The 27,365-nt window shown below is 55.5% G+C and overlaps 1 protein-coding gene and 1 long non-coding RNA gene across 2 annotated transcripts; one reads left to right on the top strand and one right to left on the bottom strand.

Moving 5' to 3' along the window:
- The first annotated feature begins 1,366 nt into the window (after positions 1 to 1,366).
- On the top strand, positions 1,367 to 6,418 carry LOC119256402 (uncharacterized). Its single transcript, XR_005127746.2, has 3 exons — positions 1,367 to 1,862; positions 2,046 to 2,127; positions 5,106 to 6,418. It is a non-coding gene; the product is annotated as an uncharacterized LOC119256402 (long non-coding RNA).
- UROC1 (urocanate hydratase 1) lies at positions 3,432 to 25,696 on the bottom strand. Its single transcript, XM_037524321.2, has 20 exons — positions 25,520 to 25,696; positions 23,364 to 23,494; positions 22,769 to 22,862; positions 21,972 to 22,031; positions 21,539 to 21,667; positions 21,338 to 21,399; positions 19,235 to 19,301; positions 19,006 to 19,149; positions 17,243 to 17,331; positions 15,521 to 15,583; positions 15,029 to 15,208; positions 14,337 to 14,434; positions 13,614 to 13,686; positions 12,612 to 12,733; positions 12,071 to 12,141; positions 11,681 to 11,779; positions 10,076 to 10,175; positions 9,571 to 9,652; positions 4,568 to 4,667; positions 3,432 to 4,088 (listed from the first exon to the last, which is right to left on the bottom strand). The coding sequence occupies exons 1-20, from the start codon at positions 25,643 to 25,645 to the stop codon at positions 3,948 to 3,950; spliced, it is 2,031 nt and encodes a 676-aa protein (XP_037380218.1). The 5' UTR covers positions 25,646 to 25,696; the 3' UTR covers positions 3,432 to 3,947.
- Positions 25,697 to 27,365: the final 1,669 nt, after the last annotated feature.

Raw genomic sequence — 27,365 nt, 5'->3', positions numbered from 1 at the left:
GTGTGATATGCCCTCATCACGTTTTACAATCATCTTCCTGAGTGCAGAACAGACAAGAGACAGATTAACATGAGAACGGAGGCAGGGAGGCCCCAGCAGGAGTCGAAGTGAGACTTGCCTCGTCTTTAATAATATACAGGTAGCCAAAGGAGTGGGCCAATTCTGCACTGTCAGGTACAGACCATGCCCTGCCAAACTGTGTTTAACTGTGTTTAATTTAAATTGAACGTGTCAAATTTGAATTATCAATAATTAAGATAAAAACGTCAGAGTTTGACTCCTTGATGAAACCAGCCAAACATCAAGCACTGACTGTGCAGCCACCACACTGAACTGTGTGGATACAGTGAGTCCATTCTAGCAGGGAACTCTGGGGCTGGGGGTTGGTGCTGGCCGTTGGCAGAGTATCTCTGCCACCTAGCCTGCTCAGGCTCTATTAGTTCTGTTTCCCTAGAGCGATTCAAATCCCAACAGAAACCATGCAGGTGATATAAATGCAGGAAGCAGATGCACGTAGGAAATGAGCACCTGTTTCCAAGAATGAACAACTAACACATTTGGCCTCACCACTGGAGGACAGTAGGGATTGGTAAGGACTGTGGCAAATTAGAAAAAAAACATGTCCAGCCCCAAGGGACCTCCAGGCTTCCAGCAATTGCTACCACAGAGGAGGTGAGCGCAGTATCACCTGATGTCTTGATTTCTTTAAGTAAACCCCAAATCTAGGTTTTTAAGTGAAATCTCCAAAGCTTAAAAATTGGTGACAAAGTCAAAACATTTTTAAACAGGGCAGACCAAACAAAATGCAAAGGCCAGTCAAGTCTGGCCCCCCGTCAGGTGAAGGAACACTTTGGAAAGCCAAGGATAAGAGGGCTCATCTCTCAGCCAGGCTCTACTTAACTCATCTGGCCTGGCCGGCAAAGAAAGCCTGATTCCGAGTGAGTCCAGGTTCTCAGCGGGCAGAGGCTGCCCAGGAAGAGGCCCTGAGACATTCTCATCCTTGAATCTTCAAAGCAACTGAAGGATTTACCCACAAGGCCAATTATTTTTGTTGTAATCATTTTGATGAAAGCATCTCTAAGTGGACTACACACCCCTGAGTTCTTAAAAATAAGACTGAACTGAACATGCTGTTCCATCCACTCCATGGCTGCCGAGGCTGTGGCCAGCTGCCCTGACTCCCCAGTGAGCCCCATGTGGCCTCACTCTGGATGTCAGTCATCCCTGCTGGCAGCTGGCAGCAGGCTGAAGGGCAGCGGCCCAGGGAAATAGCTCACTGGAATCCACCTGAGATCTTGCCGTGAAGCTGGTCAGGAAGCCCTGCCTGTCCTTTATAAGGGAAGGTTGCTAGACAAGGAAAGGAAAGGAAAACCTGGTCTTAAAATTGAACACAACTTCTTTGTTTTTCCCTAGGAATAAGGAATGTTCACGAAGATATATGCACCAGGATGCTTTCCTTGGGGTCTTGTTGACAGATGATACAGCAATTTCGACACTGTGCTGGCTTCGTGGAACACAACCCCTGCTGGGATGGCTTTCACAGGAAAGCACCAGGGAATGTGGAGCTGGGAGGGCTGGTAGGCAGCAGCTCCCACGCCGCCAGCTCTGCCTTTCTACTGACACATCTCATGTGCTGCCTGGTCTTCATGGTCACAGCATAGTTGCTGTGCTTCCAGGCATCGCACCTGAGGTTCTCACAGGAAGAAGGGGCAGAGGCAAAAAACAATCCTGCTAGATCTATCTAACAACAGTATTCCCAGAAAGTCCTACTCGGCAGACTTCCACCACATTTCATGGCCACAACTAGCCAACGGTCACTCCTACTTACAAAAAAGGCTGGACAGTCAACACTCTTTGACTAGGTAAGTGTCTGTCTAGACAAAATTGGGGTTTTATGAGGATAGAAAAAGGGGAACATGGCCACTCCCCTGGAGTCTAGCTTACCTAGACTGACCCCTTCTCTGCAGACATGGAGGGGGAGGGTTGTCAAATTTTCCGTCACCCCCTTAGAAGCCCATCCCCCAATCTGTCAATTCATTGTTTAGGAACCAAGACCAGGATCAAATGGGAATGACATGCCTGCTCCAGGCTCACCTCCCTCTGGATGCCGCTGCTCTGCACAGTAAGGTCAGGGGGTGCAGGAGGTGTGGGTGTCTAAGTGTGGTGGGCTGCAGAGGGGCCTGTTCCAGGGCAGCCCCGGCCTGATTCCCTGCGTGGCCCTGGAGGTTCACAGGGAAGGGAGCAGCCCCCAGCATCAGATGGTGAGGAGCAAGGTGCGAGGAGAGGGGCAGGCTGCCCTCTCTCCACTTGGCTTTTCATAGTCTGCGTGGGAACACAGCCGATTCCTCCCCAGCCCCCAGCCATTGCCTGCGGCGGGGGGCGCAGGTGTTGTTACTCTGTGGTGCAGCTTAGGCGGTGGAGCCTCAGGGGGCCAGGGCCCCGGTGTGCTGCAGGCAGCATTAGGAGAAAACTAAGGACTATCTGGCCCTCACATCCATGTCTTTATTTAGGAGAAATTCTCATTTTATGAAAGAAGCAGTCTGAGATTCTGGAAAGCAAGTGCTGGCCTCTATAATCCTCCATTAATATCAGATATAAATAAATCAACATTTTCTGAGCTGGTGATTCTCTGTAATGCCTGGTCAGTTACAATGGCAAGGTGCCCATCTCTGGGTGGCCACAAACAGGGAAACAGCAGCCCGGGGATGCTGCTCCCAGCCTGTCTCCAGCCTGGCCCACGGCAGGATGGTGGCACGGTCTGTCCTGGATTGGCGGGAGGGCTAGCTGACCCCTCTGACCTCTCCCTAAAGGGGCCTATTCTGGGGAAGGCAAAGGGTTAGCTTTAGGTCTCCCCAGTGGAGCCAAACAAATGTTCCCACCCCAGGAAGCCCATCACTGCAGCCAGAGGGCAGGGCCCTCCTTGGGGGTCTCCCCCTACAGCCACCTGCGGCCACCTGTGCCTCTCCAAGGCTCAGCCCAAGAGCTGGACAGTCACAAGGGGAAGGCCACTCACAGCCTGCAGCACCCTGAGAGGACAAGGAGGGGGCATCGGGCAGCTATGGGTCAGGGAGGTGGAGGGAGGGGGCCTGATAGTGGGGAACTGTCACAAAAAGAAAGCAGGGCTACGTAATTGCTTTTGGCTGGGGCCGCTGCACCCATAGCCTTGTTGGGCTATGAATCCAGCTGTTACTGGACTTTGGGGGTGGCGGGGGGAAGGCTCAAGAATCCAGCCTCAGGCCCAACTTGCTTCCTGGAAGACTTCTGTACTAAGCGACGCAGCCGCGCTTCTCAGTGTCCCAAGATGCCTGGCCGTGGGGAGCCCCTCCTCTCTTTTCCCCCCAACATGGTATCTCTATTCCCTTAGGGCAGAGCCCGGCCTGCCCCCCTCCCACCACCGGGCCCACCCTGCCCACGACACTGTAAATGCTTCTGGTCAAACCTTTATTTCCCTGTCTTTTTTTCTGGACCCTCCAAGTTCAGGGCCTGGGCAGGTTTCTTTGTGTACCCAGGGCCAGGGGCACTGCACACACCACAGACTGGCTAACAGACAGAAACACAGTCTCGGGGTAAATGCAAGGCAGACGGGGTGACTGATAAAACCCGGCCCCCCGGTGGCAGAGGGAATAGGAGGAGGCTGAGCAGGGGCCTGGTGGATGCCCAGCTCAGTCAGTTTCATCTGACAGACACCCCTGAACAGCTCCTGGAGTCTGTTCTATGACTTTCCTGTGGAGCAGCATGGCCCTGGCCTTGGCCCCCCAGGCACAACTGGCTCGTGCCTGAATTAGGAACAGTGTGGCACCCCTCCAGGGCGTGGTGAGGTGTGTGTACACAGCTCCTGAGACCACGAGTTGCAGGTGTGCGGGGTAGGTGTGGGGAGGGTGGGCAGTGGGTGGAGGAGACCAAGGCGGGTGAGGGCAAGGTGGCCAGTCTTGGGCCCGGGCCCTGGCTTATTGCCGCAGGGCCTGCTGGAGCATCTGCTCATCTACCACCTCCTGCGGGAGCGTCACCACCAAGCCCTTGTTCTCCTGCATGGTCTGGCAGATGATCTCGTAGGCCTTGCGGTTCCCAGACCAACAACGCCGGGCCACCTGGCAGCAGGGCAGGGAGAGGCAGTGGTTTCGGGTTGGCACCAGCATCACCTCATTTCCAAGATCAACCCAACAAGACAGTCTGGGCACCCTTCCGTGGGCTCCAAGGCCCCTGGCCCCTCCGCTTCAGGGACCTTGTGCTAATAAGCCAGCAGTGTTTTGCAGCCGCCCCGTTCACCTCTCCCCTTCTCTTGGCCAGACTATGGACAAGTGCTTTATTCTCTGCTCTGTAACTGGCCATCCTTCCACGCATTCTCCCCCATCTCCACGCTGCCATCTTGCCAACCCAACCCTCACCCCACATACAACCCCCACATCTGACCAGGAGAGATATGACTAAGCAGGAAGCGCTGCAGGGCCGCCGCCCCCCCCCCCCCGCCCCGCCTATTTTCTGGGGAAAAAGGAGCCAGAGCTCTGGCTCGGTCCCCAATCTGAAGGGACAGTGAGGGACGACGAGGGGAGAGGCCGGGGTGACTTACCCCATTGGAGACGTCCCAGCCAAGCATCATCCTGGCCTTCTGCTCGGCCTCCTGGCTCCCGTCCAGCACGAGGCCAAATCCCCCGTTGATCACCTCACCCCTGCAAGAAGCAAAGGCCACTCAGGTCACTCATGGGCCCTACTCCTGTGGGGAGTAGTCAGAAATAAGGATGGGCGACTTGGGGGAGCTCCTGCCTGGGGGTGGAACTCTATGCTGCCCCCTCGTGCCCCCAGCTTCACCTCCTCGGCCCCCAGCCATCTGCAGGCCTGACCACCTGGATGTGGCAAGTGCAATGTGGCCTCCGGGGCAGGCAGCGTCCTCGGGAGTCTCCTGCGCTGCCTTCCCGATTGCCTCTTATCTTTCTAAACCCTTCTTTCTGCTTGCTTCAGGTGCATTTTGGGGTCCTGGTTCCTGGATTTGAAGGCAGAGTTCCTTTATTTTCAGTATTTCTTGTTTCTGTTGAATGCACGTCTCCAAGGTTTGCTCCGACGCCCCCCTCTCACAGACCTGCTGTACTCCGTGTTCCTTCTCTTCATAGATGTCACTGGCTCTCAAGCGTGTGGATGTGGTTTCCATTTCCTGCGGGTTTGCCTGGCCGTGCTTCTCCGTCAGCACCACAGGCGCTCCAGTGCCTCCACGTCCATTCTCACGTTCTCGTCTCATGGCGTGCGCTGCCCACGTCTGGCCTGCTCAGCTCGCATCCCACGCCCCTCACCCATGTGCTTCCTCTGGTTACACACACACACACACACACACACACACAAGAAGTTCCCTTCCTCTTGGCAGCACTGGCCAGGACTCTGCTGCCAAACAGGAACCCCTGGGGCACCTGCAACCCAGTTTTCAGCCCCACTCCCGGTGAACCTGCCCTTGCTCCTTCCCACACCTGAGAAGTACACCTAGTTTCTCCAGTCTCAGATCCTCCAGGCCCATCCAGATTTACCTGCTTCTCTGCCTTTCCTGCACCGACTGACAATGTCAGCCAGGGCCACTGAGAAGGTGAGGATTCCTTTGTCTCAGGAGGTCCCTGGGATCCCCACCCTGGCAGGAATTGAGCACCTCTGGTGAATATGCGGGCTGCCCTGCCTCGCCCTTGGCCTGGGTCCCTGCACTTGCAGTCCTGTGCCCACAAACTAAGATTGGAGGGTGCTCCTGACACACTTCAGGTTGGCACCTGCTCACCTCTCAGAGGCTGAGGCCAGGTGTTAGGAGACAGGAGTGGCAGCCACACAGGACACTCGTGAGTCCCTTGACCAGAGAGGTCTTTGGGAAATTAGAACTATATTTTTGGTATAGGGAGCCTGGGTCCCAGCTGGTCAGAAATCCAAGCCAACCCTACCCTAGGCAGGCTGGCCCAGGAAGAGGGCCTGATAGCGGCAGACCTGCTGACGGTGTGGCCTTGGGGTACTCACGAACGGGGTCGGGACACTGTGTCTTTGAGAAAAACATGCAAGTCAATCCCAGCATCACACACAAAGAAAAAATAAATGCCAAGTGTAGGGTAAGGAAAAATGTCAGGCTTTTCTGCCCTCCCGCCATCAGGATAGATGATGGATCTTTGCGGTCCTGAATGCATGCCTGATGGCGGGCACCTGGAGTAGGGTGTGGGCCTAGGTAGATGGGATTCACCTGGGCTAAGATCGGGCTTTTAAGGGCGGCGTCACGGGGGCGCCAGCAGAAGCCAAGAAGCTGAAGAGAAGCCAAGAGAGAAGCAAAGAAGCAGAAGCAGAGAACACCAGAGAGCCCAGAGAGAGTGCGTATTTGCTGGGGGCTGGGAAGCCTGCCAGCCTCCCGGCCCCCCAGCACCCCTGCCTGCCGTGTACCTGGTAATCCCAATAAAAGCCTGCAAAACCCCTGAGGACTCTGACTCCTCCTTTACCCGGTCTGCATGGGATCAGAAAACCTGCACTGTGGCCAGTCCTGCCCTTACACCAAGTGTACTAAAGAAGAAACTGTTCAAAGTGTTTAAGATTAATAAAGTTTAGGAGCATGTCTTCTCTTAATTCAGAAAATTATAGTTTAGAAGCTTGTTTTCCTTAACTCAGGAGGGGAGGTCTTTTAAAGCAAAATTTAAAACACTAAGAGCCAGAATAGAAGCATCACTAGATAAAGCTGTGAAGCACTGCTGTGTGGGGAGTTGTGGCTTGAGGGCCTCCCTGGGCACCCCTTCCAGAAAGCCCAGCTGTGGGGAAGGTGGCTTGCTCACAGCTCACAGCCGGAACTTCTGAGGGTCCTTCTCATGCAGAGACTGCCTAATGCCAGAGGCCTGGCGCCTGCCTGCTTGGTCTTCGCCTTGGCTCCATAGACCCTTGGCGGCTGGCAAGGCTGCTGCATTGTGAGGAGACTGAGGTCTCCCCGGCTCAATCCCTCTGCCCCCTCTTTCCTTTCCCAGCCTTTTGTACACTCCTAACTCCTCTGCATCTGCCTCCTGGAGAAACCAGCCGGCACAGATACAATTAAGGAAGTTCAAAGGCAACAAGCACCCAGTGCCTGCACTTTTTTTATCCAGAACAGCTCAAGAATGCCCCCAAATCCAAAAGAACAAGCACAAGACTCCAAAACAAAAAACCTGGCCTTAAGCAAGTTGAAACAAAACAAGGATTTGTTACTTCTTTGTGACTCCGCCAGCCTGGCAGTTCCCATGTTTAAAAGTGAGATAATAGCCACTGTTAATAAGGTCATGCAGATAGGAATTTTTATTTAGGAAAACTGGCGGTGGCTTTCAAAGTTTAAAACCTCCACCTGTTTGGAACCTGTGATCGTAACTGGCATGCACGTGATAAAGGTTAATATTTACGGGAGGTGTGCCACGTGCCAGGCCCTGATCTGGCTCCTTTACAAGTGACTGGTGGGGGGTTATTAGCACATGCATTTGGGCCAGCTGCAGCCCCAGCTCGCTGCGAAGTCTGGGCAAAGTTGCTTATCCTTTCTGAGTAGTGCTCTGGGGACAGCCGTGGGATGAGAGAGCTCGGGAGTTTGCGAAGAGCATTCCTCTCAGGAACCCGTGAGCGGCGGGGCACCAGCCAGCAGTGTCCTGCGTGCAGCCTGCCACTGCATCCCTGCACCATGGCCTTTGGATCAAGCCCTGCACTGCCCTTTCTTGCCTTCTGTTGTCCTGCTGACCATGGTGTGTGGATCCTGGGAGGCAGCAGATTTGGGTCAAGATCCCGGCTCCGTCACCACCTCTGTGGCCTTGGGCAAGTTACTCAGCCTCCTTCGGAGTCATTCTCTCTTCACCTCCAGGACCGACTGGCCCGTAAACACCAATTACTCAAGAACCAGGCCTTCTTCTCCGTCTTGGTTTTATCCAGCTGGTGTATCAGAAAGGACACACGCGCTGGTCACATTTTCCATTAATTAGAGCCATCTGACTGCGTTGCAGCTCGGAATTCTGGCCTTGAAAGGCACAAGGCCAAGCCAGCCCATTGGAATGCTCCAGGAAGCCCGAGTGCCGAAGGACTTGGCTCTTGAAGGGCAAGGCCAGGCTTGATCCAGTTAAAACAGCTGCGAGGTCAGTTCAGAGGTAGTCAGGCCCCGGGCAGATGTCCTCCCTGAAGCCACAGCGGCCCCTGCTGCTCGGAGCCCCCAGGACTCTGGCTTGGGCTGGGAGCCTCTCTAGGTGACAGGGGCAGAAGCTGACTCAAAGCAGGTGCGGCTGGATAACTTCCCAGCGCCCCTGCTTCCTTATCTCTGAAATGATTTTCCTTCTAAGACTAGGCAAGAGAATGGGTTCCAAAATATTAGCAAATGTTTGCCATAGGATTTATGTACAATAAATATTAAGCAATCACTCTTAGCAGTGGGGGTGAGATTTTGATTGATAATAAGAAATGTATATTTGGTCTTCATCCCTGTTTCTGGAAGTACTCCTAAAACTCTCAGGATTTTTTAGTGATGGAGCAATAATTAAGTTAATGAGCTTCCTTTTGGATTCCACCTAAAGACCAGGACTGGTTACCAGGGGAACCACCCTTGTGATTAAAGGTTGGAACTTTACCTGCCCCACCTCCTGTAAGGGGTGTGAAGATGGAGGGTGAATTGATTATCAATGATCAATGCTTAATCAGTCGTGCTTACGTAATGAAGTCGCCATACAAAGCCCATAAAAAAGGGGTCTGGACAGCTTCCTGGATGGTGAACCAGAAGACTTTGTTGAGCCAGAGGGCCAGTCCCCAAACTCCAGCAGGACAGAAGCTCCTTTGTTGGAGCCTCGTCCCTTGTATCTCTTCATCTGACTATTGATTCGCATCCCTTTACAGCCTTTATAATAAACCAGTGGTCTAGCGAGTAAGTGGGTTTCCTGAGCTCCGTGAGCCGTTCTAGCAAATTCATGGAACGCGAGGAAGGGGCTGTGGGAACCTCTGATTTATTGCTGTTCAGTCAGACCGCCTGGATGTCTGAAGTGGTCTTGGGAGAATGAGCCCATTTTCCTGTGGATCTGACTCTCTCTCTGGGTGGCTAGTTTCAGAATTCAGATTGTAGAACGTCCAGTCAATGTCTAAAATTGGTTGGTGGTGTCAGGAAACTCCCCACATGTTTGGAATTGGGGTGAGGAATTACAGCGGGCATCTTCATGACAGAACTGCCACTGTCAGCTGGAATGAGACCCTCCCAGAAACCCCAATTTCCTTGTGGTGCCAGCCAGGACACCTGGCAGGGGCAGAGCTATGAGTCCAGGACCCAGGAGAGCCTAGAATCCTGTCTCCCACCTGTGGCCCAGCCACCTGGAAACCTCAGGGGGAATGAAAGACCTGGGTTAGACAGCACTCTGCGAATTCCCCATACAACACTTGTGGAAGGGTGGTCACTGTGCTGATAGCAACTACCTGTGTGACAGGTGAGATCCCAAGAGGCAGAGTGGCAGGTGCCCCCAGGCCTCCACATGCTCTCCCTCCGATTTCTAGCTCATGCGAAGAACATGGCACAGAAGCCTCTAGCAGAGCACCCTCAAGACTTCACACGAGCTCCAAATCATACCACCCAGTTCTCCAAATCCTCCTTACCAGCCAACGCCCCCACCGTTGTGAAGAGACACCCAGGTGGCACCACGAAAAGCGTCTCCCACGAAGTTCTGCACAGCCATGTCTGCAAAAACACAGTCCCTGATGGAGAGGGTTGGAGGGGCAGGCCAGACAAGGCCGGGGGACAGTGGACAGTGGGTGAGCAGGCCCCACTGGCTGAGGCCTGAAGGACAGATAGGGAACTGAGGCCAGGAGGCTGCAGAAAGGGCTATCACCCGTGTCTGCGGAGCTGAGAAGAAGCAGAAACTGACAAATACTTAGCCACCTGCTATTTCCCTCCCCTGGAGATACGCTCTCTGGTACCGAATGCAGATAAAGTGCCTGAAAGAACAAAGACTTAAAAGGGACGGACCTGTTCCCTCCTGGGCTGGGCACCCTATGCCCAGTCTCTCAGTCACAACATCATGACTGAATGAATCAGCCCATTTTTAAATAAAATCCAGTTCCAACATTTGAAAGGGATTTGTAAAAACACTGACTTCCTCACCTGCACAGAAGGCAGAGCCATCGTAAATGTTGGAGGTCTCCCTGAAGGGGCTGTCCGTGCCGCTCACATCGTGGTGGTCTCGGCTCAGGACCACTGGTGCCTGGGTGTGATACAAAGGCCAATGGTGTGTATGGAGGGCAGAGGTCAAGGGTCAGGCCATCCCAGAAGCCCCATGAACCCCTCCCCCTGGAAAAAGACCTTTAGCAAGAGGAAGCACAGACATTCTGAAATTTAGCTGCACATTTTACTGCTTTTGGCACTTCCTACACTTCAGGAGCCCCTCTCCCCTGGGAGATGGGGCGGGGAGGACCCTGGGAAAGGCCTAAACCTTTAGTCACCAGATTGGTTCCCTGGTGACTAGCTCTGGTCATTAAGTGGCATCCCAAAGGAACCTCGCTGAGGCCTCACAATAATCTGTCCAGATATGTACAAACATTTCCATTTTATACGTATGAAGACCAAGGCCCAGAGAGAACAAGACTTGCTCAGCGTCACAGCACGGAAAAGCAGACAGGCAGGGATTTCGACCCCCACACAGCGCACTAGACTCCGGCAGCCAGGCCCCTGAGTCTTACTCCCACCTATTCACCTTTGCCCTCCTCTCCCCACCCCCAGGAATTCTAGCACCTTCCAAATATTCAGGCTTAGCTTTACTTATGCCAGCAAGTCAGAAAGGCCTGCCCTGACCACCCCTCCCTCCAAAGTGACCGCTCACCCCCACCTAGTCACCTTGATTCATTTTCTGCAGTGTTCCTTGCCATCTGAAATGCTCTCTGAATTCATACCTTTAGCTGTATGCCATCAGCTTCCCTTTACTAGTAATGCCAGGTGGAGATCCTGTCTAGCATGTTCTCTTAGAACAGGCCTGGGCAGAGGAGGTCTTTGGGTGGGTGTCGTCGAATGAATGAATAAAAGAGCAGGTGGACGGATTACAATGCCCAGCTCTGCCTGCCGGCGACTGCAGCTTGGATGTGGTAAGCCCAAAGGGGTGTCTGGCCGGGCTGTTGAGTGCTCTGGGGTGCTCTCTGCACAGGGCTGGGGGCTGCTGACCTCACTGTCCACGTCACCGTGAACCTTCCCTGGTGATGGCCTTCACACACATCTGTCCTGGTTTCCTTTTTATACCTGATCACGAATACTACGGCACTTCCAGAGGGCTGCCAACATGAACTCTGTGGCGTGAGACTATGCAACGGAGGGGAAAGAGGCCCCTTGGAACACGTGCCCTGAACACCATGTCCTCGACCAGGCTGGCCAGGTCGAGGTGGGCCAGGCTGACTCGAGTTAAATAGGGAAAAGCAGGGGAAGTTTGTCGTGGCTTGAACAAGGTGATGTGATAAAGATGGATGACATACTCATGGGGAGCTGACTTGCATTATCCTCACATCCATGCTTTGAGGTTATTATTTTCCTTGCACAGAGATGGAAACTCAGGTTCACAGAGGGCACCTGACTTGCCCAAAGGCACACAGCAAGGGACAATGTCAGCGCCTGGGTTTGAGCACAGGCCTCATAACTCCCTGCCCTCAGCGATCAGCCTTCCCCCCAACACACACACAGAGCTGGGGAAGGGGCAGAGCAGGTGCTCCCCCAGCAGGCCCTGACCTTGATCTTCCCGCGGGCGATGGCTTGGTTGAAGGCCACAGCGATGGCAACACGGCCTTTCTGGTCCGAGTACAGAATCCTTGCCTGTGAGCCCACCACCTGTGGGGAGAGCGAGCAGAGTTGCTCAGGGGCCTGTGAGACGCAGGGGTGCACAGGTGACATGTTCCCCCGGCAGCCATCCAGTGTCAAAAGACTCAGGACAGGTTTCAAAAGGCCCCTGACTTCTTCGTCCTGTGGCCCATGAGCGAGGCCAGTGAATGCCACCTAAGCCGTCCCACAAGGTCGTGCTGGCACTCTCCTGGCGACTAGTCGCCTGGGCACAGCAGGCAGCACCTCCCCTCTGGGTGGGCGGCCCAGGGCCCAGCCCTGCCCCAATCCGGCTACACTCACCATGCGGTGCCTGGCGGCCTCCCGGATCCAGCGGATGTTGTCCGAGTACTGCAGCTTCACAGACGGGTTCACTGCAGGGAGAGAAGGGAAGGTGTCAGAGGCACCGGGTCCCTGTGGGTTCAAAGCAAGCGGCAGAGGCTGAAGGACCCTCACTGAGAACCGGAGAGGCCACCCCCGAGCCAAGAGCTGCGGAGACAGGAGCACTGAAGGCCCTGCGTGTTTCACAGTAACCGCCTGCGGCTGGCCCGGGGAGGTGACCGGTCACGCCCTCACATGAGGTGGAGCTGCGGTTAAACAAGGGCCGGGACGGGAGATCCGGGAGGACCCCCACCATCCACAGGGAATGGCAGGACCAGCAACAGCTGTGTCCTTGCCGCCACAGCGACTGGGGGTGCTGGGACAAGGAGACCGGCCTGGCCAAAGTGGACAGCAGAGGGACAGCACTTGTCACAGGAGCAGGGGCGCCACTGGCAGGGAGGCTGGCATGCGGCAGCAGCCTTGGGGGGCTGCCCACTCCACAAGCATCGCCCCGCTTCATCACCTCCACGGGCAATGGCCTCCTCCAGTACAGACGTGGCCAGCTGATCCGTGACCGCCAGGTCCTGGGGGTCCCCCGATGTGCACACCCAGCGGAAAGGCCCAAATCCCTGGGAAAATATGTCCCTGCAAGGACAGAACGCGTCAGGAGCTTGGGGCTTTCTGGGGGGCTGTGCCCCCTGCTGGGAAGGGTAGGAGGGAGCCCTGGGGACTTGGCCATATTTGCCCATATGAACTGGCCCCCCTGGGTGACCCAGCTCTCAGGCGGTTGGCTCCAGCAGAGGGCTGCGGGGACTGGGTCCTCCCTGGGGTCCCACACTCGCCCACCACAACAGGGCCCTCCTTGGTGGGTCGCCCTCCTACTCCCCTTCCCAGAGACCCCTGCTGTCCTCTGCACCGTGGCTGATGGCCCAGCCCCCTGCGTCTGCCTCCCTGTCCACAATTAGCTGTGCAGGACCCTTTGTCTGTCCTGCCTCCCTCCCCGTGGCCTTCTGCACACAGAGGGCGAATCTTCTAAGTGTTGCGAGGCTTCCCCTCCCCTGTTTAGATTGAAGCTTGGCCTCTAAGCCTCCACCCTCAGCCTGAGACCCCTCTCATGACTTCTGCGCCTCCAGACTTGTCCTGGGCCCCATCCCCCCCAAGACCTGCCCATGCAACTTGCCAGTAGGCACCCAGGCCACAGGGGACCAAGGTCCTGCCCACATGGACCACACTGTCAGCCACCCTCGCTGGGCTCATGCCAGTGCCCTTGGTGTGGCCGCTCTCAGGACACAGTGTTCAGGGTCATAGACACACAAAAGTTGGGGTGTTCACTGGGAAGTGACCTCCACATCAGGTGCTCCCGCAGAAAATCCAGGCTCCTTCTCACCCCCATTTGTGGCAGAAATCCGAGACCCACATGAAGGCCTCAGACCCACATGTGGCTTCAGCCATGGTCAGAGGCTGGGGCTTTTCTGACCTGAACGCCCGGGGCCTGGAAGCTGGAAGGAGGAGCCCCATCACTCACCCCATAATGTGCTGGACGTAGGAGGGGTAGCGGAACTCTGTCTTGTTGGCTCCTTTCTTCTCCACGTCGGCCCCTGTGGACAGAGCCCCACACACAGTCACCAGGAGGGCCGGGGCTGGGGGCCGGGGCCACACCTGTACCCAGCCAGCCGTCCAGATGGCGATTTAAACACAGGGTCCCTGGAAGGGCTCTGTTCAGACAGAGAAGCATCACCAAGGCCTCTTTTTAGGTATAAGGAGAGAACGAAGGGGCAGCAGCCACTTGCATGGAAGGCACCAGACGGGCGCCCTCCTGAGGAGGGGGGCTGCTGCAGGGCCCCAGGGGAACAGGCTTCCTTGTATCTCTTTGTGCCTTCTGCGCTCTACACTCCATGCACAAGTCACCTGTTTCACAAAAAGAAGAGTCCTTCGTGGGGAAGAAAAGCTGCTCTTGCCCTGCTGCACTGGAGCTCCTTCCCAAGCCATGGCCCTACTCTCTTTACAGTGCTTTATGTTCCCAAAGCAAATGGAGGAACTGAGGCCCAGCAAAGGCCAGGAAGGACCTGGCAGAAGCATCAGTGTTTGGAAGGCGACAGTTGTGGGCCCCTGAGCACTCACTGGGGGGCCTCTCTCCCCTTCCCCCTCATACACACACCCCAGCTGGAGAGAAGGAAACTTGCTCAGCGCTTGGCACCCCAGTCCGGGGACTGCCCTCCCTCTCCCTGCCAAGCGGGTCTCCTCTCACCTGCTCGCTGGGCCTCCAAGAGGAAGGCATTGCCATAGTCCCAGAAGAAGAAGTTCTCCTCGGCCAACCTGTTGATGGCTGAGACGTGTCTCCTCAAGCTGCAATAGGCCAGAGGTCAGGGTCACCAGGGCAGCCTCCAGCCCTGCCTCCCTGCCTCTACCCCGCCCATGGCTGTCACCCCCACAGAGCTCAAACACCTCCACTGCCTGGAGCACCCACTCCTCCCGCTCACGCTCACCTCTCCCCGCCAGGGCCTCCTGCCTGGATGCCCCAGCCCCTGCCATCTCTAAGTCCTCTCTGGCCTTCCATACTCCACTGGCAGCCTGCTCAGCAAGCACTGGCAGGGTCTGGGGAGGCACAGAGGCACAAGGGCTGCAGGGCACCAGGGCCTGGGCTCACACACCCTCTTCCAGAAGGCTTTTCAGGCTTCCATTCTGTGAGCATTGACTCAGCACCGACACATGTCGCGAGTTGCTTGGGTGTCTGACAAATATCACTCCAGTTTGTCCCCAATACTCCCACGAAGCTAGTGCACCACGACCCCCTCTGACAGAACAGGATGCAGAGGCCTAGGAGGGTACGGGCCTCCCAGTGGGCCACTGCAGAGCTGGAGGAGCCAGGGCTGGCTAAAGGCTCCTGGGGCCATTACCCTTCCCCCACCACACCCAGAGCAGACCCAGAGCCTGCGTTACCTCTCCTGGACCAGGCCCTTGAAGGCAGCAGGGTCGGAGGCCATGAGGCTCTGGGCCTCTGTGAAGCCCAGCTGCACGGGGTAGTAGCCACCGTTGAACGGGTTGTGGCAGGATGTCTGATCTGACCCGAGGTCCACCAAGAGCTCCCCCGTCGTGTCCAATTCATGGACCAGGCGCTCCCTGGGGAAGCGGCACCATCAGCTGAGGGCAGCACCCTCTGGGCCCAGCTGGGTTGGGGTCTCAGTACAAATCCCAGCCCACCCCACTGCCCACCCCTCTTCCCCTGGAAAGCTGGGGGCTGCTGGGCTGGGTGGAAAAAGCTGCCCGAAAAGGAATTCCGGCCAGGATCAGGCCCTGAAGGCTGGGAGCAGAGTTTCAAGGCAGCGCTTGAAGCTTCGTGTCCCAGGAGCCCCTGTCCTGCATCAGGAATTTGGCTGAAGGGGAGCTGCACCTGGGGTCCCTAAGGCTGCCAATTCCAGCCCCCCCACTTACCAAAGATCCACCACATTGCCATGGTAACCAAGGCTGAGCACCTCCTTCTTTTTCCTTGCTTCCCTAGGAAGACACAGGAGCAGCACCGCCGGTCATCACACCCACCCACGAGGCCCAGCCCTCCCCAGCAGGGGGCCCAGGAGGCCACCCAGGTGCTGTATACACATTCAGGGACTCAGAGGCAGGCACCATGAGGTCAGGCCTTTGGGGACATGGAGCTGTAAAGGGAAACAGGCACCAATGGACTGACGTGACAATATGGCAACCCTTCCTGATTGGTAGAATTAGGGCTATTGCTGCTGAACTCCAACAGGGATCTTTCTAGAATTCACTCAAGGTGATCCTAGAATTGTAGAAGTGTCTATTGTTTAGAAACATGGAAGCCTTATCTTGGAATAAAAGCTCTGAACATGTAAGAACTCTCAAGGGTATGAGAGACACCAACAAGCAGCAGTAAGTGGGGCGGGTGGCACCTGCTGAGGACACAGCTCGACTGAAGGCCGAGCCTGGCAGAGAGATGCCAGCAGGGTGGTTAAGGGAACAGGAGAGAGGTGTCTGTCCCCCAAGCAGTGAGGGAGGCTGGCCCACACCTGATGTGTTGGGAAGGACTGAATCCAGCCTAGGGGTCCTCAGGGGAACCATGAACCCCATCTCTGTCCTCTAAGGCCCAGGGAGCAGGATAGGAGCCAGGCTGCTTGGAGCCACTCGTTAAACTGATGTGTGTATGTGTGTGTGTGTGCAGGTATATGAGTATTGTGAGGGTGTCTGTGCACATGCACCAGTGTGCACATGTGTGAGTGTGCAAATGTGAGTGTGGTCAGAAGCTAAATAGCACAAAGAAGAAGGACAGAAGCCACATCAGGCGAGACCCCTCAATGCCACCCCAGGGCGTTGGAATTTCCCCTATAATTGTTGAAAGGTTATCTGAGTTTTAAACAGAGGTGTGACGCGGCACAACTAGTATTTTAGAAAGATTTATGTCAACATAGTATTGCCTTGGTAATGGGACTTGGTCTCAAAGTCTATGTGTTTTTGAGCATTTTCACATGAGCTCCCCTCCCACCCGGCTTGAGGCCTCCAGACCAATTCTAATTTTCACTAGGATGGAGCCCTCCCCAGCGGGGTTCCCTTCTTCAAAGCCAGTTAACTGAGAGGAGGCTTCAAAAATGGCATCTGATGGGCAATTTCCAAAGCAGACCTCCCCCCTCACACTTAGACACCCCAGAAGACATGCAACAGGAGGGAAGGTGCTCTGACACTCCACGGACAGGGCAGGTGAGCAGGGAAGACCCCAAAGGTGAGGGAGGGGAGGTCACACTGAGCAGAAGGTCCATCTTCAAAGGCTCCCTTTCCCCAACAGATTAGATGAGCACCTACTACACGCCAGGAGCCCTGGGCTGGGCACTAAGGCCACCACGATGAAACGCAAGCCACATCCTTTGCAAAACTCTGGCTGGGTCCAGGGAGTACCAAGAGAACGGCTGAGAATCCGTAAGAACCAAGTGTATCCACTGAGCAGGCAAACCCAGGGGCGTCCCTCACACAGACAGTGATGATGAGCCCCAAACAGAATTTTAGGAGCTGCACCCTGGGATGTTTCCAGGGATGGCCTCTGAGCAGTGCCTGGTGTAGCGCCCCCCTGTGGCCCAAGCGTCAGGCATTGAAGGAGCCACATGGAGTGGCCCAGGGCCCCAGTCTCTGCTACTCCCGCCTCAGAAGTACCTGACTCTTTTGATGCATTGGTCCAGGCTGTCGGTCACTTCCATCAGCCAGCCTTGCTCGTGGCGTTTCATGAGGGCTGCTTTATCCACCTGGGACCACGAGACACAGGGTCGTCTGGTTACAAATCACCCTGAGTGCGTCACCTCCCTTGGAAGGTGCTAGGCTTCCACAGAGGTCACCCATTTTTTAAAATCACCTATTTTATTGAGTTAAAACACACATTAAAAGTGGACCTTCTTAACCAGGGGTACTAAATACCTCACATTTTGCAGCTATTACCACCGCCCATGCCCAGAGCATCTGTAAATCTATGGCAATTAAACACCCACTTTCCCTTCTCCACTCCCCCTTGGGTCCCCAAGGCTGCCAATTCTACTTCCTGTCTTATAATTTTAACTACTTTCGGGACCTCATACAAGTGGAATCATGCGGTATTTGTTACTTCAGGTCTGGCTTATTTCACTCAGCACCATGTCCTCAAGTCTGTGCACGTGGTAGCAGTTGTCAGAATCCCTTCCTTTTCAAGGCTGGGTAATATTCCACTGTGTGTGTAGGCCACATTTGGCTTATCCATTCATCCACCAAAGGACACTTGGCGGCTCCTGTCTCCTGGCTACTGTGAATAATGCAGTTGTGAACATGGGTGTACTCATCTCTCTTTGAGCCCCTGCTTTCAATTTTTCTGGGCAGATACCCAGGAGGTGGATTGCTGAGTCATATGGTAATTCTACGTTTATTTATTTGAGGCGCTTCCATACTGTTTTCTACAGCGGCTGCGCCGTTTTACCTTCCCACCAACAGTGCACAGGGTTCCAATTCCTTCACATCCTGACCAACAACAGATCACCCACTTTGATAACACGGTGTCAGGGCAGACTATCCAACTTCCCACATTCCTCCCCCTCCTACTTCCTGATCAATAGAACCTGGATTTTGTTCAGGGTAACACTGTGCTCAGCCCCAGGAGGTAAAGCACTTCCAAGCTCATCACAACTTTCCTTTCTGCGGTTTCCAGTCTCCCATGCAGACTGCAAACATCCATTGATCCAATACTGACCAATGAGGGAAAAGAATGGGTCTCTGAGACATTGTTTTCCTGCTAAAATGGCTCTCCTGTTCGCCTTTCTTCCTGCCATGAATGTAGATGAGGTGGCTGGGGCTGGGGCAGCCATTTTGTATCCATGAGGGGAGCCCAAGAGACTCTAGAGATGTTTGCTGACATCACTGAGCCGTGAACGAGTGCCAGTGTTGCCAGTTATGTAAGAAAAAACAAAACCCTCTTTTTGTGAGTTTCTGTCGTTGGGTTTTCTGTCACCTGCAGCCAAATGGGCTCCTAATAAGTACAAATAAATAGGACTGAGATTTAGAAACAACTAAGTGTGCCTCCCACTGGTGTGTACCAGCGAGGCTTGTCTCAGAGTCCCTCGCCTCCTTTCCTGAGAAAGCTGCCTGGACACCCTCTGCCGACAGACAGCTCGTCTGTGCGCCCCGCTGGCTGTGAACTCTCTGAGGTAGAGAGTCCACGTGCACTCAGTCACCATTTAGAATCTTCCAGCTATGTTCCAGGGGTTAGGTGGGAGAAAGAGGCGTCCCCAGAGGTCAGTTTGGTGAAAGATCAAGAGGCATTGACCGTGGACAGAGATGGGCACTTTGAAGGCAGGAGGCAAACACTCTGGGAACCACACAATGAGACTTTGTGGAGGGGAACTGAAGACTGGAAGAGAGAAAAGAGGCTCTGCCCTGTCTTCCCCCACCGAGCTCACCTCTGCGATCACACCGATGCACCCCACAATGGCTGCGGCCTTGGCCTGAGCCCCACTCATTCCGCCCAGCCCAGAGGTGACAAAGACCTTCCCGGCCAGGTCCTCCACACCCAGGTACCGGCGTCCGGCATTCAACACAGTGAGCTGCAGGGAGAGGAGGCAGGTGCTGGCTGCCACTCCCAGCAGGGCTGCCTCCCTTCCCCTGAGGCGGGCAGGCCCCATCTCTCACCACTGTGCCGTGGACGATTCCTTGGGGACCGATATAGCAGTAGCTGCCGGCTGTCATTTGGCCGTACCTGATTACAGAGAAGGTCCACAGGGGTGAGCCCAGTCCAGGAGCAGCTTCCCCCCAGCCACCCACATTAGATGGTTTAAATTCCACTTTTTTTTTTTATGGGAGAAACTATTATACAACCAACGAGGGTTAATATGCAAAAAATCTTATTCAACTAAATAATAAAAACAACGTAATCAATAAATGGGCAGCAGATCTGAATGGACAATTCGCCAAAGAGGATATCCAGGAGGCCCATGGACATAGAAAAATATGTTCATCATCACTTTTAATGAGGAAGATGCAGGTCAATACCACAATGAGATATCATCTCACACCCAAGAGAATGGCATGTATTAAGAAACCCCCCCCCCCCAGCAGGGCCTCCCCTGGTGGCGCAGCAGTTGAGCGCTGGGCCGCGAAGCTGCCCGCAGCCTCTGCAGCACCGGTTCGATCCCCGGCTGCCGGCGAGGGTCCCACATGGCGCGACAGACCTCTCCTGCCGCGCCCATTGCTCCCCTCAGCAGTGTATTTTGTCAGTCTGCCTGTTCTGTTCCCCACTCTGGCTCTGGTGAATTCTCTCACACCCCTCTCCACGCTTTTGACTGTACCCAGTGCTTGTATAAATAATTAAATAAATCTTTAAAAAAAGAAAAAAAGAAGACCCTCAACAACAAGTGCTGGGAGGATGCAGAGAAAGAGGAGCCCTAGTACACTGCTGGTGGGAGTGTAAGCCAAGGACACCATTTTGGAAGTGATGTGGATTTACCTTAAAAAACTTAAAGTGGAAATACCTTATGACCCAGTCATCTACTCTTAGGTATGTATCTGAAGAATATAAAAAGCATCTAATTACATCTTCTAAAAATGTTTATTGCAGCACCACTTACAATAGCTAAGACATGGAAGCAACCTACGTGCCCCCTGATAGAGGACTGGCTCAAGAAGATGTGGTCTCTGCATGCCTGGAATATTATGCAGCTATGAAAAAGGATGAACTATTGCCATTTACAGCAAAATGGCTGGAGTTCAAAGGAATTATATTTAGTAAAGCAAGTCAGAATGACAAAGATGTATACATAGCAGGATGATTCGACAAAGCAAACTACTTGCAAAAACTAGTGGACAAAGTAAGACTTCTGAGGGTGAGGGGGGTGGACAAAGAGCCATAAGAGGTGGTGGTGGGGAAAAAATTTCTAAAAATAAAAGAACTTGAATTTTTAAGCAAATTCCTTTTTAATTGCCCCCAAATGTACTCATATATTCTCCTGGAAAAACAAAACATTATGGAAAAGGTTGCTGTCCCCAAATTCTGCTTCCTTCTGGCTCCCTAGACCTTTCCAAACAAGTTTCTTTCTCTTAAAAACTGCAGCGTAATTGATAAGATCACCCCAGCACTTCTGCTCCCAGGCTCAGCCCGTAGAAATTCAAGAACATGGCAGTTCATCATGCTTTGCTGGCAGGTTGCCAAGCCCTGAAACAGTAGGAAGGGAGCACAGAAATCACCAGGAGGGGGCAGAGAAACTTTGGTATGTGCACAGAATGGAACACTATGTAGCAAAGAAAAAGAACCAAGCCCTGCTGTGTGCCATGTGGCCGAGTGGAGAAGCCACAACTGAAAGAGAACATTCTGCAGGATTCCATTCACAGGACAGTCTATGGCCTTCATGTGGGGCATCTACCTGCTGGAAAGAGGCAGAGAGCTGTGGAAGCAGGGGTACAGCTCTGTTGAATGAATGGAGGGACAGAGAAAGGAAGTTTCATAGTGTGATAACCACAGGAACTTGGTGTTAACTGTTAGTTCTTTCCATTCTCACTATGTTTGAAATGGTTCAGAATAAAACACTGGGAAAAAAGCACAATTCAAAATGTGTATTTATCTACCTATATAGAGAAAGTGTGGGTATATCCATAAAAACTACTAGGGTATAAGTGAAAATTAAATTAATTGTGCGTGAGTGCTGCAATTCTGTTTTTCAAAATTATATGGAAGATTGCTGCATTATCTTATAATAAAACAAGGCTAAAGCAGTAAAGCAGACTGAAAAAACAACTTACATTGTAACCCCCAAGGCGAAGAGCTTCTCATACTCGGCCCTGGAGGAGTAGTTGGGAATGACCTGGAAAAGAGGGGTAGGAGTCGAGGCCTGGGGGGCAGCCCAGAGCCCTCAGCAGCGAAGGCCAAGCAGGTGTGGGGGCACCTGGCCCTCCTGTAGCCCCCAGGCAGCAGGCACCGTGTCCAGCAGCACTGGGACCCACCATCCCATTGGTGATGACCAGCCTGGGGGCACTGGGACTGCTCGGGAAGAGACCCATTGGGTGTCCACTGTACATGACCAGGGTCTGCTCCTCTGTCATCTGCGACAAGTAGGACATCGTCAGCCGGAACTGCAGGGAGGAGCAAAGCGTGGAGAGCGCTTTAAGTGGAGGCCTTGCCCCGGGCCCCAGTCACTGCCCAGGCCCAGGGGGTCCTACAGGCCCCAGTAACCCCATCTGGTACTCTATGACACTCTGGAAACTCCAGCAGAGGCAGCCCCACCCAAATTTGCGACTTCCAACAGCCCCCAACAGTCTCCGGTGCTGGCATCTCAGACATCAGGGAGACAGGACCTGAGTCCCGACCTGAGTCCCGTCCTTCCAGGTCAGAGAACAAGGTGATGGGAGAGGCCTGGGAGAGGGCGTGGGGGCGTACCTGAGCCCAGTTGCTGAACACCTGCCCATTTCCTCCGTAGGTCACGAGCTCCTGGGGAAACTGGAGAAGACACGGTGTCGTCTGAGATGGGGACCGTGGAGCCCAGGGCAGGGAACGCAAGGGGCCCCATCTTGCTGGGGCCAATGGGGCAGGGTAACTGATGGTCCTCAAAGAAGCAGTGGGGAGGGGAGGGGCAAGAGGGGTGAGGCCCAGGGGCGCTGACCTATCTGTGATGGGAGTAGGGATGGACTTGGGGTGAACATCAGAGTTGGGTCTGGGGTCACTCTGGGAGCTCAGCCTGGGGCCAACCTCAGGGGCCCATCTGTGACCACATGCTGGGGTGAGGTGGCAGGGTAAGGGCGTTCTCGCCACTAAGAGGAGTAGTTATTCTAGGACCACGGCGCGAGCAAACTGTGATTCGGTCTAAGTACAAAATGCAGTCCTGATCTCAGACTTAGGAGGAAAAGGAGGGGAAAAACATCTCCATGTGTTTTATTATGATTGTGTTAAACTGATAGTACTTTGGATGGGGATAAACACAATGCAGTATGAACCTGCTTTTTCTCACTCTTCCACGTGGCTCTGAGAACATTTTCTATAACGTGTATGTCCAGCGCACCAGGGCTGATGAGCTGGTTTGGAGGCCGTGGTCACAGGGGAAGGGTCTCTGCCCCGTAGGCCTCTCTGTAGGCCTCTCTGCCCCGTCTTTACAGCTTCCTGAGAACCCAGCATTATTTCTAAATAAAAATCTTGGGAACATTATGTCCCTGCCAGGCAGGGCTGGCTCCCTGCGTTACCTGGGCCACCGCGGGGTCCAGGTTGTTCATGATCATGTGCATGATGGCCGCAGCGGCTCTCGTCTGGCAGGGGTACTGCTGGATCGGGTAGGCCCTGCAAGAGAGACCAGCCAGCAGCTGTGACGAGGGGCCTTCCTGCTACTTCCAGGACCACATGGCCACAGCGCAGCACCTGGCCAAGCAGCATGGACAGCAAGACCCGGCCTCCTGAAGAACTGCCCCTCAGCTCCCAGCAGAGGCGACGCCGAAGCACAGAGCCCCGGTAGAATGACAAGATGTGGGGTTCAGAAAGGGACTTTGCGGACAATTTAGGTCCAGGACTGACTGGCCAGGTTGGCAGAACAGAGAGACCTACTTGATAAGGACCCCTGCCCCCATCTCCTGGCCAGGCTAGGGGGCTGCAGCCAGCTCTAGGTTCCAGACCTCCACGGATGACAACCACCCCCTCTGCATGCCACATCCTGGGCCTCCTACCCTGAATTCCTCCACCCCCTAGTCCCAGCTGCTGACTCTTGGGGTTCCTGACCTCTAGAGAGTTCCCTCCCAGAAGTACCCTTTGTGGGGCCCCATGGAAGCCGCACCTGCCAGCACTCACCTCATTTCAATGCTGGGGCAGAACCGGTACATGTAGATGTGTCCGTACAGTCGCAGCTCCTGTGCAAACTCAGGCGCCAGCAGCTTCTGGACATCCGGGGGGAAGTAGCGCAAGGCATTCTTCAGGGCCAACTGCGGTGGGGGGAAGAACAGTGAGGGGGGAGTAGGTGCCAAGCCCAGCATCCTGAAGCGTCCGTGCTGGGCCACCCTTCCCTACCAAAATACCTCTGCTCCACTCGGAAATCCACGGCCCCACCCAGAGGATTGCCTAGTTGGTTCTCATTCCCAGCTCGTAGCTCAGCTACAATGTCACCTCTTGCAGAAAGCCTTCCCTGATTGTCCTCCCCTTTCATGTAGCCAGAGGTATAGTCACTCTCTCTCCTTGCCTACTGGGGATCAGGCTGTTTGACAGGTAAAGACCAGAGAGGGATCTATGCTGAGGCTTGTGGCCAGTGGGAGATGCAGATTCAAAGGGAGGGAGACCTGCTGAGGTCCAGTCACCTTGTACAAGCTCAGAAAAGTGCCCCCATCAGCACCCAGCTTGGCAAGTAACCTCTGGGCAGTGCATAGCTGGAGCGTGTGCAGCTCTGGGAGTGAGATCTGGTGGGATCTAGGGAGGCACTGGGGTGAATCTGAAACCGGGTAAGCAGGCAAAGGAAGCCAAGAAAAAGGAGAAACATTTTAAAGGCTTCTCATCCAACTAGGAAAGCAGCCCAAACCCCCATGCCCTTACGCTTCTCCAGACATATCTTCTTGTTCCTGGTCCTACCTCAGGGCCTTTGCACTTACGGCTTCCCAGCTGAAGGCAGGCTGGCCCTGGCACCCAGACAAGACACTTAGCTTCTTCCCCACACCCACAAGTCGCCTTCAAGACTGCTGGCCTAGAACCCAGGAGGGCCAGCTGCCCTCCTCTCTCCTCTCAGCACTAGCCACGCGGTCACCATCCCTGAGAAGCTGACCTGGAGCAGCCCTCGGATCCTCTTAGCCAAAGGTCAAGGCCTTGGCGCCCAGCCAGGAGGTGACCTGGGGGCCGAAACGTTACCCTTTGCTTTGACGTTCCTGGGCTGGGACAGAAAGGCTAAGAGGAGACAGTGGAGCACCGACTTGCATTCTTGCTCTGTCCTGCCCCGCCCCGCCCCGCCCTGCCCTGGAGACGCCCGGCTGCCCCATCTCCCCGCTCCCAGGGCCGCCCCACCGCCCCCGGCTCCGCCCCACTCCACCCGGGTCAGGTCCTCTCCCCTCGTCCCTGAGGCATCCTTGGCCAGCAACCCCTCCCCCCTCTGCCCAGCTACCTGTCCCCCAAGCTCCCCTCCGCCCTCCCAGGGCCCGGGCCCCACGCGCCCCCAGGTCCACCCAGCCCTGTCTGCCCTTGTGGGCGGCGCTCGCAGGAAGGTCTAGGGACCAAGCAAAGGGCACCTGTCTTTACCTGTGGGGTGGGGGGAGGGAGGGTGTGGTGGATTCTCTTTCAAGCTTAACTTCTAGACTTATTTGGAATACGGGAAAGGCAGGCGACAAGGCCTTGCAGCCGGTGGCCCACTTCCTTTCATCTCCCCCTTCCCTCCTGCCAGGATTTTCCTCTCCATCCTACAGGGCAGTGACTTTCTCCCCGCAGGCCCCTGCCTTGCGGCTCCTGGGGGGTCAGGTCTGGCTGACCAGGTGAGGCAGGGGCCCTCACTAGGGTCTAGCCAGGCAGCTGCAAACGCGCCGGAGTTGGGGTGGCGGCGCGGGAGGGAAAGCAGGCCTGCGGCCTCCAGGAGGAGCAGAGCTCAAGCAGGCACACGTGTGTGTGTGTGGGGGGGGGTAGGCTTCTGCGCTGTGCATTGGGGGCACTCCACACCCACCCACCCCCGGGCAGCCGCAGTGCTGCCACTTACTGGCTGGGTGACTTTGAGCCCCAGGGGCCTCATCTGTGAAGGATACGGTAACCCTGCACCCAGCGATGGCCACTGGGGCGAGAACGAGGGTTATCGGGTGTGATGGGGTCCGGCACACTGCCCCCCATCCCACCACCAGCTCCCTGGGAGCTCCCGGGAGGGGGTTGAGGCAAGGAGTTGCAGCTTCTGTAGACAGCAGGAAGTAGGGGCGATCCCTCCCCAGGACCACTCAGGGCACGCAGAGGGCACTCGGCCCCAGCAGGAATGGGACCCCGCGTCTTACCTGCTCTTCTGCAGGGCTGAGGCCAGGGGTTCTGATGGGGGCGTGGGGCACCCCAGCCCAGCGTCCCCGGTTCTCAGGGAGAGGCTGCAGGGGCAGGCCGGCGCACAGCTCCTGGAGGCTGGACATGTCTGGCTGAGGCAGGCAGAGGCCGGCACTGGGGGAGGCTGAGGAGAGGCTGAGCTGTCAAGGTCCAGCTGGGTGGGGACCTCCGGCCCCAGGGCCGCCTCCTCCAGCCCCTCATTGGGTCCAGCGCCTGGGGAAGGAGCCATGTGGCGTCACAGGGTCACTGGCCCCGAGGCTGGCTACCTACAGTGTTGACCGGGCCGTGGGGGTGGGCAGTGCTTTGGGGACAGCAGGCTCCAGCAGGGAAACGGCGAGGTGGGGTCCATTTGTCCTGTTAGTGGGGTGTCCACCTTGAGGGCTTGTGTTTTCTAGGAAAGCTGGGGCCACTCTAATGTAGGTTTGCCCTTGGTGACCTCATGGGGGAGTAACAACAGGGGGCCAGTGTAGGGGTTGGTGTCTGGGTGATGGGGAGTCGTGCAGTAGTGAACCTGGCACAGAGTGGGGGATCAGTGCAGAAAGCAGCATTCCCCTGAGCCCCCTTCCTCCTGCCACCCGCGAGGTGAGGGCAGATGGGAACCCAAGCAGCAGCAGGGTGCCCTCCCCCAGCCCCTGAGGTGTGTGCTGCCCCACCCAGCTCTCTGGGGAGGGCCGGGAGATGAAGCTCACCCCCAGCCCCACTGACAGCTCAACCAGAAGGTGCTCCTCCTGAGCCCTGTGCTACGGATGGGGAAACTGAGGCCCAGGTCTCACTCCACAGGCTGGAGGTGACAGCAGTCAAGCCCCAGTGGAAGCAGCACCCTTGGGTGTGAACCCAGCTCTTATGTCCTGCCCTGTGGCCTTGGGCCGCATCCCAATCAAAACACATGGGTGGGAATTGCCACCCAGGAGGCACAAATGGGTTGTGCAAGCCCTCGAGGTGACAACAGCAGCTAACACCTTTCACTGTTTGCTCTTCCGAGCACACTGCGTTTGCCTTCGTCTTGCAGGACTCACGGCCCCATCTTTGGAGCCTGGACACTGAGGCCAGAGAGACGGACGGGATTTGCCCAAAGCCACAGCACAGCTGGCCAGGGACAGAGCGGGGGTCGGAACCCTCAGAGCCCAGAGGTCTGGCTCCAAACACCCCCACGACGCTGCTCTCGCTGGCACAGAGGGGGGCTGAATGGGCATCTTCGCTCGTCACCAGGCGCAGGAAGGCGGCTTCGAAGGCTGATGAGCAGGCAGGCAGGCGTGTTTGCTGTCCGGCATTCACCTATGCCTCCCCACCCCAGCCCCTTCTCGCCCCAGGCGCTGCTGCGGCCCTGGCGGGGAAGTCCTGGTACCAGCGCTGCCCGCCCGCCTCTGGACTTGCACAGTCCTCAGCCCTGACTACCAGGAGCCTGCATGCAGCTCTCTGCTCTGGGGCTGTTTCTGGTGCCCTCAGAGGCGGGCTGGAGCGGCTGGAGCGCTGACGGCGCCATCCCAGGGGGCTGGGGGAGGTGCCGGTGGATAACTACCCTGGCCCCCTGGCCCCACAGCTGCCCACCATACTGCAGCGTGGTTAGTTCCTTCCCTTCCCACCTCATCCCCCACTCCCCCACAGACAGCTCCCCTGCAAACTATCTCCCTCGGATCTGGTACTCAGACAGACCTTGTCATCTGATGGCTCAGGAGAAGCCAGAATCAAACTGTTTCTCTGAGCACTCACGATCTTTAAAAGTTTGCAACATTTTTTTAAAATGGCAAGAAGCACTGCACAAGATGGGTGATGCACCATGTCAGTGGCCTGGTGGTGACAGCGCAT

This window comes from Talpa occidentalis, unplaced genomic scaffold, assembly GCF_014898055.3.
Source record: "Talpa occidentalis isolate TD23 unplaced genomic scaffold, MPIMG_talOcc4v2.1 talOcc4.10, whole genome shotgun sequence".
NCBI lineage: Eukaryota > Metazoa > Chordata > Mammalia > Eulipotyphla > Talpidae > Talpa > Talpa occidentalis.
The sequence above is the reverse complement of the archived record's forward strand: the minus strand, read 5'-3'. Positions and strand labels throughout refer to the sequence as shown.

Bases quoted from the DNA above. Each gene is read 5' to 3' on its own strand.
- UROC1 (XM_037524321.2), bottom strand. From the start codon at position 25,645: ATGTCCAGCCTCCAGGAGCTGTGCGCCGGCCTGCCCCTGCAGCCTCTC. The intron at 15,584-17,242 runs GTACTTCTGAGG...GTGTCTTCCTAG, and splicing joins CAATGCATCAAAAGAGTCAG to GGAAGCAAGGAAAAAGAAGG. The intron at 12,142-12,611 runs GTGATGAAGCGG...CTCTCCCTGCAG, and splicing joins GGAGGCCATTGCCCGTGGAG to TGAACCCGTCTGTGAAGCTG.